This window comes from Coffea arabica, chromosome 10c, assembly GCF_036785885.1.
Source record: "Coffea arabica cultivar ET-39 chromosome 10c, Coffea Arabica ET-39 HiFi, whole genome shotgun sequence".
NCBI lineage: Eukaryota > Viridiplantae > Streptophyta > Magnoliopsida > Gentianales > Rubiaceae > Coffea > Coffea arabica.
Window position 1 is genome coordinate 2,205,367 of NC_092329.1, and position 16,142 is coordinate 2,221,508.

Below are 16,142 nucleotides of genomic sequence, written 5' to 3' on the forward strand. Positions count from 1 at the left end.
ATCTGTAGCGCGCTTTAAATAACGCGCCATCCCTCTATCATTCACTTCCCTCCTATCCTTTCTTTTCAGTTCCCTCCCTCCACTGCTCTCTCTCTCTCTTCCAGTTTAAAGTTCCTTCCACTCCATTCTCGGTTTTTTTTCAAAAAAAAATAATAAAATCTCAAAGCTCATCGGAAAGGAAAACCGTGGAAGTTGCAGAGTAGTCAGGACAGTGATGAAAATGCCGCTAAAATCAGCGGCCGTGTTGTTTACTGCTACTTGTGCAGTGCTTTTTGCCGCCATTGCTAAAGCCGAGGATCCCTACCTATTCTTTAACTGGAATGTTACTTACGGCACCATCTATCCACTCGGCGTTCCCCAGCAGGTTTGCTTAATTTATTACTTACGGCACCATCAATATGATCTGATGTGGTGGTCAACTGCTTTACCATCTAAAATGAGTACATATCGTATTATCAGTCCATGGTCAGTCATTGCCCTTCTGGTTGATCTGTTCTTACTACATTTAGCAACTAACTTGGAGGAAGAATATATAGATGGTTTTTTTTGATAAAAAAAAAGTTATTGATCTGTTTAATTTGGTTTGCAAACTTTATTTTGCAGGGCATCTTGATCAATGGACAATTCCCTGGTCCTGACATTCACTCTGTCACCAATAATAATCTCGTTATCAACGTATTCAACAGCTTAACCGAACCTTTTCTCCTTTCCTGGTAAGAACAATCATCTACTATCATTATTGTTATTGTTGATTTTTACTACTCCGTTCCTCCTCCTCCCTCCATCAGATTTTCCACGGTCCCAATCGCTACCGGCCTCAACCCTCAAATGCACAAAATTTTATGCATTCCTCCTTATTGATTACACTGTAACTTTGCTGCTCCTAATAAATGCTGGGATGGAAATTTGGAACGTTCATCCCCAGTTCCTTATCGTTTTCATCTAGCTAGGCTGTAACCAGAGGTTTTTGAGCAGATTTTATCAGCATGCGTTTTGAGTTTTGCATGTTCGCCTCGCTGACAGGTAATTTGTTACTAAATAGTTAGTACGCAACCAACCCATCCATTCTCCGTGATAGAATGTAGGATAGCTCCCACGTAGACGTAATCCTTGCTTAAGCTGGTCGTAGTTCTTTTTTTTTTTCTGCCCTTTTTTTGGGATTCACGACCTTCCAGAATATACTAATATACCAGTATATAGATTATACCAGTTGCTTGTAGGATTAATTACAGCATCAAGTGATGTCAAAATTTAATGACAAATTCATTGCTTATTACTCCTTCACTACCATATTCCATGTGGTAAATGCGAAGCGGTAAAACTTCACCGAAGGCTTTTGTTTCTAAGTCAGGAAATGGTATCATACATACATTATCTTTGTAGTCACGAGATGGTGATAGATCCATTCATTCCATGGCACTTTCTTTAGGCTAAACTTCAAAAAGTGAGCTGCACATGTTTAGTACCAGTAGTGTTTTGTGCAAAATTGCTTCTTCTTTTTTTTTTTTTTGGTAATTGGGCAGCAGTGGGGTCAGAGGCTGCCCTTTTTTTCTGATCATATAAGCTAGTATGATTGATCTAATGGTAAAAATATTTTTCTTCGATCAAAGACAGTTATTGTAATCAGTAGATTCATTCATGTAATGGGAGGAAAACTAGAAGATTGAAACAACGCACATGGTTTCTAATGTCGGATGTGCTCTCTGGAGTAAATCTGTTGGGTGCTTCAATAGCACATAGGATGATTTTAGGCCTTGTTTGGAATGCAATTTTTCAAATTTCTACAATAATTTTTCTATCAAAAATTTAAAAAAAAATACAATTCAAACATAACCTTAGTCTTCGACCTGGTGTACGTTTACATTCTAAGCAGCCCCTACTTCTATTGATCAACTCGTAAAACATCAACCCAAAAATGGGGAGAAAAAACAAGAAGAACGAAAGATGAGATCTTTGGCTCTCAACATTTTTTTTCTAGGATAAAGAGAAACGTAGAAAAAGAAAATGCAGAGAGATTGATGAAAATCCTGGACCTATATCTTTTTTTTTTTTTTTTGGCTGAGGAAAAATTGATGCGGGAATAAAGGAGTAGTTTTTAACTATAGTCGTAACTCTTGAGCCCCTAGTGTACGGCAAGTAAAATCGGGGCCATCTTGGAGGATGTGCCGGTGCAGTTACAAGTTACAACAACACACTCGGTCCATAAAGCTGAATATGCATAATGTACTGGACTATTCATTTCAGGTGCTTTTGTCAAATCGAAAGCCAAGCCAGCTTAGATTCGCTTATTGTATTTTTTGCTCATGATCAGAGCCACTGAAACATGGACAAAAGCCAGAAAGATGCAGCAGCCACAAAAGAAGTGAGACAGCAATTAAACAGCCAATTTGGCCTTTTACAGCAGAAATTCGCGTCGGAGCATTATTATTTTTCGAGTTTATATTGGACTACTACTAAATCATTTTGGATAAGCTGGTTTAGCGATTTTAATACAGTTAGTTCTTGCTACTGAAATATGATGGCCCCTAGAAAATGGGAACTGGCTTCCGAAAAACAAAAATGAACCACATTCTCACTGATCTAGTATTATTACCAGCCAGATTAGTTAATCGAAGTAGTTCTTCCTGATCTTTCGTGATCCTTATTCAAAATTTTCTTACAACGCTGTGTAGTGTACTTGGTTAACATTAGTATCTACTTGGCATCAGGAGCGGAATCCAAAATAGGAGAAACTCCTATGTGGATGGAGTTTACGGGACAACGTGCCCAATTCCTCCGGGCAAAAACTACACATACATCCTTCAAGTGAAAGATCAAATCGGAAGCTTCTATTACTTCCCTTCCCTCGCATTCCACAAGGCTGCTGGCGGATTTGGAGGCTTCAGAATTCTCAGCAGATCTGTAATCCCTGTTCCTTTCGCCGAACCAGCTGGTGATTTCACTGTTCTTATTGGAGATTGGTACAGCAAGAACCACACGGTAAGAATTCTTTTTATTGCAAAAGAATAAAAATAAAAAATGGAAATTAACAATCATGATGTTTCATCTATGCATGCTGGATAATGCCAGATGGAATCTCGCTTTTTACAATTTCGGGAAGACTAGTACAGACCCATAATTTGGTTGTTGGAAAACAGCAAAATAGAAAAACATACCTATGTCTTTGGGTTGCATGTGGAAAGTGTTCTGTGTTTGCACTTGAAGAGATGGTCCCGTCCACTTTGTCCGGTGTGCGTAGTATTAGTACAGTGTACACCTTAACCATTGCGGGGCAGCATTTAATTGTTTGAAATTGATCGAAGCCTGGTTCACATGGTTGGTTAAATTTTCTGCTTTTATTTGCACTTTTGGTCCGGGGCCATTCCCACTCCTTTACCCACCTAAAATTGGTTGGGACCCCTCACTGGAAGATTTGAATGGGCAAATTTCATGACTTTTGGACTTCCGCGGCCCAAGTGGCGAAGGGCTCGTGATTGAGTACTTGATGGATTCCTTTCAGATGACTCCTTTTTTTTTTTCTTTTTTTATTTTTGGGGTGGTGGAGGGTGTGTGGAAAGAAAAAGTTAAAAGAGTGGTTGGTTGATGCTTTTTCCAGATAGTGGTTGAGCCATGATACCACATATTCAATATGTCGTGCGCAAATTCGCTGGACATGAATCGTGGCATTTTTTTTTTTTTTTTTTTAATTTTTCCTGAAAACACAAGTATAAATTTCTAGTGGCTGATTTGTGAAGACGAAATGCTTTTGCTCTGGACTGAACTAACCAGCTTACTGCTTTATTACTGGGGCCGCAGCCTTTCCAGTTTTTGCCACGTTCTAGGCCCACCACCGCATTACTAGTCGACAAAGGTTGTCTACTAGAGAGAGTAGCAATGCATTAATTATATTGAATATGACTTCTAATTTGTATTCACTATCCGCACATGTTTAAAAAAAATAAAAATGAAAAATGGTTTGGAGAATTTCCTTCAATTTTCTGAGTTAGAAACACTTTTCCTTTTTGTCGATGTAGGTCCTGAAGAGAATTCTTGACGGGGGCCATAAGCTGCCTTTCCCCGATGGGATACTTATTAACGGACGCGGTCCTAATGGCACCTCCCTCACTTTTGAACAAGGTACTAAATACTTGCACCACGCCGTGTTTGAACATTTTATTATTTTGCGCCTTCCTGCCTCCTTTGTCCCAATCTTAACATTTCCTATTTAGATTAGAAGGTGTAGGCAATAACAAAGTAAAAATGTTCCCCAAAGGCAGCAAACGAGATGGATGATGATTTGTAATTTAATTATTTTTGGTCGGTGCTGGTGTTTAAGACTTCTTGTCAATCCTCACTCTTGTGATCTGATGGACTGGAACAGGAAAAACTTACAGACTCAGAATATCAAACGTTGGATTGCAACATTCCCTCAACTTCCGCATTCAGGGACACAACTTGAAGCTGGTAGAAGTGGAGGGTACTCATACCTTGCAAAATACCTATTCATCAATTGATGTTCATGTTGGCCAGTCCATGTCTGTTCTAGTTACAGCAGACCAGCCTCCCCAGGACTACTTCATCGTGGTAAATACCCGGTTCACTAGTCCCATCATCACTACCACTGGTTTTCTTCGCTACGCCAACTCAAACCGCCGCGCCTCAGGTCCAATTCCTGGTGGACCCACCATCCAAGTCGACTGGTCACTAAATCAGGCCCGTTCTATTAGGTAATGCTACTGCTTGATACCCCTTCAAACTTTTGGAAAGTTTCATTAACATGTGTTTTTAATCAGTTAAATCTCTCTCATCTATTGTAGGACTAATCTCACAGCAAGTGGACCAAGGCCTAATCCACAGGGTTCATACCACTATGGCATGATAAACACAACCAGAACCATCAGGCTGGCCAGCTCTGCTGGACGGGTCAATGGCAAGCAGAGATATGCTGTCAATAGCGTCTCTTTTGTGCCGGCTGACACTCCGCTAAAATTGGCTGATTTCTTCAACATTCCTGGAGTTTACCGTGTTAACAGCATACCTAGTGCTCCTACAGGCGGAGGAATTTACCTAGACACATCTGTTCTGCAGGCTGACTACAGAGCCTTCATTGAGATTGTATTTGAGAACAACGAGGACATCATACAAAGTTGGCACCTCGATGGTTATGCTTTCTTTGTAGTCGGGTAAGCTTAAAAAGAGAAATGCTCTTAGTGGAATTGGAGTATCAATGGACCTGTAACTTGAGTTGAGCTTGTGCAGTTTGTGGTCTAGACATTTAGAAATTAAGATTACTACAGCTTTCTTTCTCCCTTTCTTTCCTCCCCCCTTAACGTGGCCTTGAACTGCAGAATGGATGGAGGACAGTGGACACCAGCTAGTAGAAATGGATACAATCTTAGAGATGCAGTTTTCCGCAGCACAACTCAGGTAGAAAGATTGAAATACTTGTTGATTGTATGTCTTGGGATAATGCACTCTCCATGTAAAAGTCAATTGATGTGTTCGTTGGTGTGTTGGGTTGCAGGTATATCCCAAGTCATGGACCGCAATTTATGTTGCACTTGACAACGTTGGAATGTGGCACCTGAGGACAGAGTTTTGGGCGCGACAGTACCTTGGACAACAATTCTACTTGAGGGTCTATACATCATCAACCTCTCTCAGGGATGAATTTCCCATTCCAAAGAATGCACTTCTTTGTGGAAGAGCATCTGGCCACCATACCCGGCCATTATAATCTATAATACTAAACTAGCGAATTACTCCAAGAAAGTTCCACGAAGTAGCCAGCAGCCGCGGAGAAGTTTGGTTACGATTAGCTCTAGTAAATTAAGAGCATAATTTTGCTGGCTTAGCTTGTAGGAGGACAAAGTAAGATTTAGCATTTTGCTAATCTCGTTCTTTCGTATTCTTGGGTGCCAAATTAGCATCACTTATTAGGATCACGCATCTTAGCTGCTTCGAAAAGACCTTGCCTCGAGGTCTCATTCTTTAAATTTCTGCCCAGAATTGTGTATTTCCTTTAACCCTTTACCTTCCATATATTTATCTCCCATATATACCGTTATGTTTTGATTATTGATAATAAATTTACTCCTGTTTTTTCTTTCAAACTCCATTGTTGCTGCTCTGGTAATTGTTCTCTAAGTTTGAAACCATCAACTCTTGGGATAGCTTTTGTATTCATACTTGTAACCAAATTTTTGGTTGCTGTTACTAATTATTTGAATCTCATACACATTAATCCCAAGCCAGGTTGAGGATAATCCAACATCTTCTTTACAAAGTTTTCACCACTCTTCATCATAGGACCCCACACTCAAACCTAGTTTGCCATCTTAAAGGTCAGGCTGCTTCAGTCATGGAAAACGAATTTATGACACGAAAATAGGTACTAGATGCATTATATCAAAAACATGTATAAAATAATGTACCGGTCATGAGGTACTAGCAGGGATTGGGAGTGATCCAGATTGGGGGAGGCCACCGGAGGTGAGAGTGCGAAGTGCGAGGATAACAGGGCAATTGTTCTATAGTTCCATCCTCCAAGTTAAAAATTCCCAGATCATGATTCCCAGGGAAACCACTATAATCCAACTCACTGAAGTCATCAGTAAAGTAAATCCGATTCCCTCTGCATTCCGGAAAATCAGAAGCCACCAGAGCCAGTGAAGAATTCTCCCCTAGAAACAACATAATTGTGTCCCCCAAACTCATCACCCTCTCCCACTTGCTCCCGCTCAAGTCCAATTTAAACACGCGAAATTCACGAGTTTCATAGGTCCCAATACCAATCTGAAGCTGCCCTAATTCAGATGCAAGCTCTAAGTAGCGCGTAACCAACAACAACTCACCATTTGCAATCACCAAATACTGCATATCGCCATCGCTTAGTCCTGGGGTTCGGATGAACTCCACCCTGGGAGAATCCCCACCGACATCGCAAACCGCAATGCTGCCATTTTTATCCGCAGCATAAAACAACCCATTGAAATAAATAACATCCTCGCAAAAAGAACGAGCCCCCTCAATCAAACCCCATGAACTTAGGCCATCTTTCCAGTAAGCAAGGTCGCCTGTTTTATTGATAATTGCCAGAGCTAAAAATTTAGACCCGCCAGACGGGCTGTTGGAAAGAACAATTTTTTTAACAAAAGAATCCCGCATCTCCTTTAAACCACAGGTGTAAAACCGGCTCACATAATTTACATGGCTGTCGTCGTCCGATGACTGGAGGACGTATTCACGGCCGACGTTGAAGACGTCAAATCCTACCACATAGGGGAATGTAGAGAGAGGCGGGAGGTCGATTTTGGCTCGGGTAAGCGGATTGACGAGGAAAATAGGAGGGTATTCGTCAAGCATCACAAGCCAGCCGTGAGAGGAACCGGAGTGGCGGCGACGGTGGGAGGCTTCGGGGAGGTCGAGGACGTGGCATTTGTTGTCGGCGAGATTGAAGAAGGCCCTGCGGTGGCTGGAGGAGCGGCTCTGGGGAAGCATTAGCCAGGGGAGTTGACAAGGGAGGTGGGTTGGGGTTGTGGGAGTGGAGGTTCGCCAGGTAGTGCAGACTGCCCGAAATCGGATGTAATCAGCGTAAATTTTGAGATCGATTGAGATTTTCTGGATTAATTCCGGCGGGAGAGAAGACCAGTCGACGGAAGACATGTTTGGCTTCTTCTTTTTTTTTTTTTTTTCTCTTTTCTTCTTTTCTCAAGACGAAAGGATATTTGAGGATGATTTCAGAGAGTCGACTGTGGTTAATAGAAGTTCAGAAACCCTGGGGAGCACTATCACCGTTCAACTTCCTCCCGAGAAGTTCAGAAACGAATGACAGATTCCCCAGGGCGTACTGGCACACTATCACTCTACCAAAACTGGAACTTTAATCCCCATCTTATATTTTTGGGATAATTTCAGAAACCGTCCCTGAGAATTTTAATAATTTCACTAGCCTCCTAAAGTTTGTAAAATTGCACAAAGCTCCCCTAAGGTTAAGTTTTTGATAACCAAATTAGTCCAATTAGAAAAAGTAACATTAAAAAAGTACTTTAAGAAGAGGGATGAAACTTTTATTTTATAAATACCCCTTATTCATGTATATAAGTTGTATTAGTAAAAAAATAAAATAATTAAAAATAATAAATATACACATTTCACCACTTAAAAAGTTTATATTTAATAAATTAAACAACAAAAATAAACAACAAAACTACACTAATGATCATAAGATTTAATAAACAAATTAGTCATCTCTTTAGATATAATGTTTGCTATAATTCTTGTGATTTTGAACAAAATTTTTTTTCAAATTTTGCCTTTATTTTCCTTCTATTCTCTTTTACTAATATCTAACGATTAAGTAATCAGAGTACTAATTAACTATTAATAACTCATTAATAAAAATAACTGTTGAAAATTTCTTTAATGAAGAACAATGACTTATATTTACAAAATAACATCAATTGATATACCTAATGAAAAAAGAAAGGCAAAATTCGAATATTTTTTCTGTTACAAGAATCAAAGCAATGTCATGTTAAAAAAGATGACTATTCTGTTTTGTTGAATATTGTGATCATTAATATAGTTTTTGTTACTTATTTGTATTGTCTAATTTATTAAATGTGAACTTTTTGAGTGGTGAAATGTGTGTATTAATTATTTCTAACTTTTAATTATTTTTATTCTTTTACTAATATAACTTCAATACATGCATGAGAGGTATTTATAAACTAAGAGTTTCATCTCTCTTTTTAAAGTATTTTTTTAATATTCTAATTGGACTAATTTTGTTATCAAACCTTAATCTCAGGAGAGATTTGTATAATTTTATAAACTTTAGAAGATACTAGTGAAATTATTAGAAATCTCAAGGAAAGTTTCTAAAATTATCCCAATGTTTTTTTTAACACGAATTTGGCCTTTCGACTGTACAGTCGAGTCGAGTCGAATCGAATTTTGACCCAATCAAATCGAGTCTTGATTTAATTTTATCAAGTTCGAACTCAAATTCAAGATAGACAAGTTACCAATTTAAAGCTTAATTAAGTTCGACTCAAATTCAAGTCGAGCTCGAGATTGAATAAATAAAAAATTATTATTTTGCTTTTAAAAAATAAATAATATAATATTTTTATTAAGTAATAAAATATTAACAATATATATAATTTTACTATTAAAAAATATATATATATATTTATATATATACTCGAATTTGCGAACTAACGAATTTAATATTTTTAAATTCGAACTCGAAATTGAGTTTGATTTGACCGACTCGAGGTCTATATTGATCAAGCTTGACTTGAGCCAAAGCTCGAGTTCTAATCCCAACTAACTATTTAATCCCGACTAACCGGTTTTACTCCCAGGAGGAGAGATAAATAAACACTTGGAAGTTGTTTAGTTTAACATTGCAAACATCCAAATTTCCAATATGGTCAGAAAATACCATCAATTTCGAAACAATGTCCCACAAGGCAACCATGGGCAAGAAACTCAATGCTGCATCAGCAATCGATACATTGCATGCGAAATCAATATATTGCAGACTTGTTTTCTATTTCTTTCCACAGTCAAAATACAATAGCACCACAAAAGTTTGAAATAATCTATTGCACATATATATAATTAACAAATACTTTAAAATGGAACATTAGGTTTGAATGTTTCACGAACTTCTGACCGCCATGGCACCACCCAATAATGATTCCAACCCACGCGAACATTGGGCTTGATTCGCTTCCACCGTAGTTAGAGCTGAAAATCAAAGACCCCTGCTTCCATATGAAACCTTCCAATAAAGTAGGATGAACTTGAGCCAAGCCTGCACGATCCTCCTGATGAGAGCAACCAATCCATGTTTTCCTCAACCATGCTCATCCGCTCAACGCGTTCACTTGTCACTGAAACACATCAAATTATCAGAACGTTTTTAGATCATTCATGCACCATTCTAATATGTTCTTCAGATGATTAGAATTCCCCCACTTTCCCCACTCTCTACAAAACAAAAATGAAAAAAAAAAAAAAGACATGGTGAAATGAACCTTTTGAATTATAGCCTCGTGCGCTTAATAAAGGAGGTTAATTCCTACAAGCCACAACGTCAAGTCCTCTATTCAATACTAAAACGCAGGTAAAACATTTTCTGCATACTCCTCCATGGATTGTCTATAGGGCCACCACCTCCACAGCAACATTCATCCCAATCTTTCTATAAACTGAAATTGCGCAGACACGGAAATTTTTCACTATCAAAATTACTTCAGTTTCTTGTGAATTCGACGAGTAATTACCCCGCTAATATCTGAACCAAGAGTTAAGATTAAAAAAATTTTTTTTTTTTTTTTTGCACTACTACTCTGTGATTTCTCCAATTCTCCCTCGTCTCATCAATTAAAAATAAAATCACACTGCACAATTTTTGTAATCACAATATCCCTATTGGCTAATCCAATTCGACTAATGGAAAGATGAGAAAAGATAACTAAATATTGCAATGGTCTTCCACTTCACAGAGCAAAAGTGTTGGCAGAATAAGCTATCTAAATGCTGAAGACCGTTTACAGAACAATACCCAAAAATGACAAAATAATCCTTCACATTAGGCAACGAAGCCCTACTTTGAGTCCATACTTAGCTCACAACAACTAAAGTGGCTGAAAATTCCAAGCTAGTTAGGAAAAGGTTCAAACCTTGACTAAAATTCGAATATCAGACAATGCATAAGCTAATTCTTGCAACTCTGCTTTCATGTACACAGCTTGAAATTTAGGCTATTCACTATGCATCTAATGCACCGGATCCACCCATGCATAATGTTAGTAACATGGGGAATTTATACAGGAAGATCGAGCACTTAAACAACAATATAAATTGGAAAGTTCACATATTAAGTACTGCTCAAGAGAAGGAGACACGAAAACATAGTACGCATACATACATGATACACAGGGCTATGAGGTAACTCACCCATCCTTGGCCTCAATCCCAAGACTTTCCACATCATTGTTAACGTTGTTGTTAATGAAGCGTAGATCAGGGTAATTACGATAATTCAGGGAATGCAACCAGAGGGCTACAACTCCTTCCTTGTGTTCTGTGGAGGCAATATGGGAGTAGATGTACTGCATTTTAAAGTCCTCTGCCTCCTCTGCATAGGTTTGCATGGATAACTCTTCATGACTGTCCTTCCACTTCTGATTGTAAGATGAGAAGAAGCACTCATCCAGGTAGAGTCCAACCTCAGGAGCCATAGGCACATTGATGTCAACATCCCTGAATTTAGGAAATATACTCCCCGCATGAAGCATTGCACGTGACATTAAACATAAATACAGACTGCAAAGGCACTATTAAACTACTTACTGTCGAAAAGCTGTTTCAATCAGTGATTCAGGAGCTATATTCCTCATAATGGCAACTGCAAGACCGATCATTTTCCGAATCTGATGAAGCATGAAGCTCTGTCCTATGACCTCGCACTTCACAAATTCAATGCCTTCAACATTGACGGTGGCTTTTGCATCAAAAGAGATAATGTATCTCCGGGCAGCTGGGTCCTCAGCTTTCGTCCTAGTTGTAAAATTATGAAAATTATGCGTTCCCTGGTAATATTGAAGAACCCTATTAAACCTCTCCCTCTCCTCCTCACCATAGCAAAAGTCGCTCTTTTTAATAGCTTTCACCTCCTCCTGATTCACATACTGAACTAAAACTTCGTCTTCCTCAGTTTTCTCAATGTCAAAACCTCCATTCTCTAATTCCTTTGGAGTGTCATCACTTAAATGGCCACCATGGTTACTAACATTAGCACCTAATGAAAAATCTTTGATTTTTTCCTCTGTCGTTCCAGCGTCCTGATTATTCGAGGAAATGCCTGACTCAAGTTTATCTACATCCAACCCAATCTTAGAATCAAAATTGCGCTTTCCCATTATTCCCTCTACCTTGCGACCTCTTTCAGAACACTCCAAGCACTTAACAAGCTCATTTTCAGAACCCAAACTAGCTAAAACACTCTCCCTATCACGATGACAGCTAGGATCAAGAGCAAAAACAGGAATCAAATACACATAGCGCCGCCTATCACAAAACTTTTTGGCATTAAACGATGCCGTCACACGTTTATAACCAAAGATCCGTATCTGGGGGGGCAGAATCGAATTCAAACGCTGGACCAAGCCAGGAGGGTCAACGTAAAACCGGCCCGAAACAACTTGCCCCACTGCGCTGACTCCCTTATCAGTTCGGGCGGACCTGGCCCAGTCGAACCGCTTCGGACAGCCCCGGTCTTGCTCGGGTACAGCGCCGGCGTGAAACAGTGCCTCTTCGAGGTCACCTTCGATGGTTTTAGCCCCGGGATTTTTTTGCATCCCCTGATAACCAACGCCGCAATAGGCGAAAAAGACGGCGACTTTGCGGCGCTTATATCTGGGTTTTTTCTGGGGCGTAGGGCCCTCTTGAACTGAGGAAGGGACGGTGTCAATATCTTCATCGTCGGATGTTGCGGAGGTAGTGGTGGACATTTTGAGCTTTTTGGGGTTTGGTTCTTCTTGTTGTTCTGCAGTGGGGAGTGAGGGCGACGATTGGGCTGGAGGATGGGTTTCGTCGTCCATGGTTAGAAGCCAATAGTAGTATCGTAGATGGCCATGGAAGGTGAAAAGGATGAGGCTTCGGGTTGCTTACTCTAAAACCCTACTACGACTACTGCCAGGGAGGCAGGCAGGGGAGTTGAATGGAGTGACTCGAGTACCTGCAACTAAAGAGGGCTGTAATGTTAATTGAGCCGAGTATTTGGCTGACGAGCTCAACTCGTGCTTAGTTCAAGCCAGGTTCGAGGTGCTCGATTAATCAGATCAGTCTTGAAGTATAATCAAACTTGGCTCATCAATGAAACATGTGACTCCAACTCGAGTTCGACTCGTTTATCATAAAGGAGTCGAATTCGCATGAGCTTGAGATTTGATCACAATAAAAATCTTTAATTTTTAGTTTCTATTTTTTTAACTTATAAAATGACATATATATCCTTTTTTATCGAGTCTAAGTGAGTTACTCGAATAACAAATTATTCGAACTTTTTTGACTCGTTAATTAATTGTCTAAATTTCTAACTCAAACTCAACTCGTTTGCTAAAATTGACGAGTCAAGTTCGAGCTTTATCAAGTCGAACTTAATCGAGTTTTCGAATTGCTCGTTTTATTTAACAGCACTATGACTGTTATTCGGCGTTTGTTAGTGTATGCATCTGCGTTTGGATGATTATATATTTAGTAGGTCTCATTTGAATTGCTATTTTTTCTGAAGTTTTTATTAAAAAAATTTGTACTGTAACTATTTCATGTACGTGAAATAAAAAGATAATTAGAAATATATTTATAGAAAACGTAGAACTTTTCTGGGAAAAAATGCCATTCCAAACATGGCCGATATTTTCTACTACTGTAAAAGATTTTTGTTGTAGTAGTAACTAGTAATTTGTAGCAGTCTAATGAAATAAATGTGACTGTAAAGATAAAGGGATAAAAAATAAAAAGCAATTGTAAAACGTAGTACTGGAAATCTTCAAAAAACGTATTATTTCTCAGAAACGGGTCCAAGCTACAAGGAGAGAGGTCGTCTAGCTAGAAGAGTTTTGCAGTTTTAGAGAAACAAATTCATCAGGCAAAAATGGGAAAGGTCCTAAAGTAGAGTGCTAGTTTCAATTTGGATTCTCGCATTGCATTTGCAGGTGTTGAGGCTCTTGATCCCCCGGACATATACGCGACCAGGGTACTAACCAGAATTTGTTCCAAGGCAGCACAGAAGATTATGCAATCGTATGCATTGCATACGATGTAGATTTGGAAGCAGAAAGTGTTTTGTGCTTTCGCACCTCGCATGGAAAGTCGTCATGCATGTTACTGAAATCGCGTACGCATGCAGATTTCAAGTCAAAACCAAATTTGAGTCCCTAAACTGAACTGCACCCAATGATTGCCCAGCTTCCGCTGAGAAGAAAATTATTTTGTTTGTTCTTTGGAAAGCTCTCAGAAATGAAAAATCTATTAGATGGTCAGCCCATGAGACATGCCACGGACCCGGGAATACAACTTGGAACTTGAAAGTTGCAATTTTAACCTTGTCCTTCCTTCTTACTGGTTTTTAAAATAACATATAGAAATGAAAATGAAACTACACAGCTGAGATCATCGGCAGAAATCCTTTGCAGCACGGCCAAAATATTAGTTGTGTGCTCATGATGCAATTATCTTGGGCCTGCCCATGAAAAATGTACAGGAGGAGGACTGTGGATGTTTCATGGTCCTGGGCAGCTTACTTTGGGCTTTAAAGAATGTCCGAATGATCCAATTGTCAGATACGTTTGGAGCTTGCTACGCTGGGCTGAGGCATCTTCATTTATGAAGCCCAAAAGTGGAAATCCATGGAAATGCGGATGTGTGAGCCTACAAAGCAGATGGATAATGCGGATTGTGGTTTCCTGTGCCCAACTTAGTTTTTTTTTTTTTCTCGAGATAATAACTGTTGTATAACTTATTCTATCCTATATTAAGGGGAGGGGAATAACCTAAAGAGGTCCAAAGGTAAATCAGAGAAGACTAAACCACCATCGGAGCAGACGAGTATACTACGCACCCGTTTAAACAGAGCCACTTAATGTGACAATTGATGGGAGGTAAGGTTTAAATTCTTGACCTCCCACCTTACTAAGGTTTAATGCTTTGGTGGTGGTCTTTGTGTGACGCCCCGAAAAAAAAAGAGTTTGAGAACCCGGAAATTTTCTAATTTTCTAGGGTTTATTGTGTTTAAAACAAAACCCGCATTTTCTACATTTTCTTGATTAGAAAAAAATCCCAGATAAAGTTTATGAGCAAAAATAGTTTTAAAATGATTTTTCTAGTATCGGTTAGTTTTTGAAAAATTAAAAGCGTATTTTGGATGTGGGACCCACTAGTGCGAAAAGTTCGGAAACATTCGGCCAATTAGGTTAAGTTCCGGATACTGTGTAAATTTATCGGGTGTTAAGAGATAAGTAGAGGAGTGTGAAGTGATTGATGTGAGAGGTGACCAAAGGATTGAATTGCATTAATTGAGGTGACAAGTGTCACCATTTCATTGGGTATGGCTTATGACAACTATTCATGGTTTTTGACTTTGGACCAAATTGGTTAAATATCTAAAAAATGAACCAAAAATCTCTTATTCTTGTCTTCCTCTTGGCCGACTTTCTTGAGCTTCAAAAGAGAGAAAAACTCTTCAAGTTTTGGCTTTCATCTTGCTTCAATCAAACCATCCAACATTCTAAACTTGTTTCTACTCCATAAAATTCTTCCATTTGGTGCTAGTGAGTTGCTTAGTGAAGTGTTTTGGAGGAGCTAAGGTGGTCTACCACTTCCTCTCTCTTGTTTACTTGGTAAGTAGTGATTGACTATCCTCTTACACCTAATGATGTTGAATTTATGCCTAATGGTGGCTATAGTGTTGGAAATTGTGGGTTATTTCTTGGTTTGGAATGAATTGGTGAAGTTTTTATTTTTTTGAGGAATTTTCTGATTTAATGTGATCATGGTCTTGTGGATGTTTATGATGGTTGGTAATAAGGGGCTATGACTCTAGTGAATGTAGATGATAGGAAATTGCAACCAATTTTGGGTTTGGAAGAAATTCTGGAAAATTAGGGTTCTTGAAGCTACATTCTGTCCGAAATTTTAGGTCATAGATGGAGGCCGAATTGGCCTTAGCTCAAAACATGAAAGTTGTAGGTATTGATGAGTTTGAAGTGCCTGCAAAATTTCAGGTCATTTGGAGTAGTGTAGAGTGCGTTATGCCGTTTTTACTGTTGCTGTTCTGGGTGATCAGAATGTGCGAACTGTGATTGTAATCGTCTGTTTTGACTGGAATTGGTTTGGATTTTGTTGTTGGTGTCTTCTGATGAAATGTAGCTTGATGTCTTAGTTATCATATGCCTTTGGAATCAATGCATTTGGACCTGTATAGACTGACTTGGACTGATTACAGTTTTGTGTGATTTGGGAACCTGCAATTACGGTTCTGGGTTGGTTTTCTGCATTTTTGACCTAGTTGTGCTAGGATTTGGACTGAGTGACCTTCTACATTGTTGTAGCCCTGGTTCTTAGCTTCGAAACGGTGGGTCTTG

General features: G+C 39.0%; 3 protein-coding genes across 4 annotated transcripts; 1 reads left to right on the plus strand and 2 right to left on the minus strand.

Annotated features, from left to right (window-relative positions):
* Positions 1-54: 54 nt before the first annotated feature.
* LOC140015649 (L-ascorbate oxidase homolog) lies at positions 55-6,092 on the plus strand. The gene is made up of 8 exons (XM_072068390.1): positions 55-364; positions 604-713; positions 2,709-2,979; positions 4,014-4,116; positions 4,361-4,706; positions 4,797-5,162; positions 5,328-5,406; positions 5,504-6,092. The coding sequence occupies exons 1-8, from the start codon at positions 215-217 to the stop codon at positions 5,714-5,716; spliced, it is 1,638 nt and encodes a 545-aa protein (XP_071924491.1). The 5' UTR covers positions 55-214; the 3' UTR covers positions 5,717-6,092.
* A 35-nt stretch (positions 6,093-6,127) lies between these two features.
* Positions 6,128-7,840, minus strand: LOC140015650 (F-box protein SKIP23-like). The gene has a single exon (XM_072068391.1). The coding sequence runs from the start codon at positions 7,642-7,644 to the stop codon at positions 6,427-6,429; it is 1,218 nt and encodes a 405-aa protein (XP_071924492.1). The 5' UTR covers positions 7,645-7,840; the 3' UTR covers positions 6,128-6,426.
* Positions 7,841-9,503: 1,663 nt separating this feature from the next.
* Positions 9,504-12,859, minus strand: LOC113712720 (uncharacterized). Of its 2 annotated transcripts, none has more exons than XM_072069274.1 (3): positions 11,350-12,859; positions 10,925-11,259; positions 9,504-9,884 (listed from the first exon to the last, which is right to left on the minus strand). In XM_072069274.1, the coding sequence occupies exons 1-2, from the start codon at positions 12,597-12,599 to the stop codon at positions 10,950-10,952; spliced, it is 1,560 nt and encodes a 519-aa protein (XP_071925375.1). In that variant the 5' UTR covers positions 12,600-12,859; the 3' UTR covers positions 9,504-9,884; positions 10,925-10,949. The 2 variants fall into 2 exon arrangements, with proteins under 2 accessions (XP_071925375.1, XP_027092056.2); XM_027236255.2 differs by having other exon boundaries at positions 10,954-11,259; positions 11,350-12,856.
* Between the last annotated feature and the right edge of the window lie 3,283 nt (positions 12,860-16,142).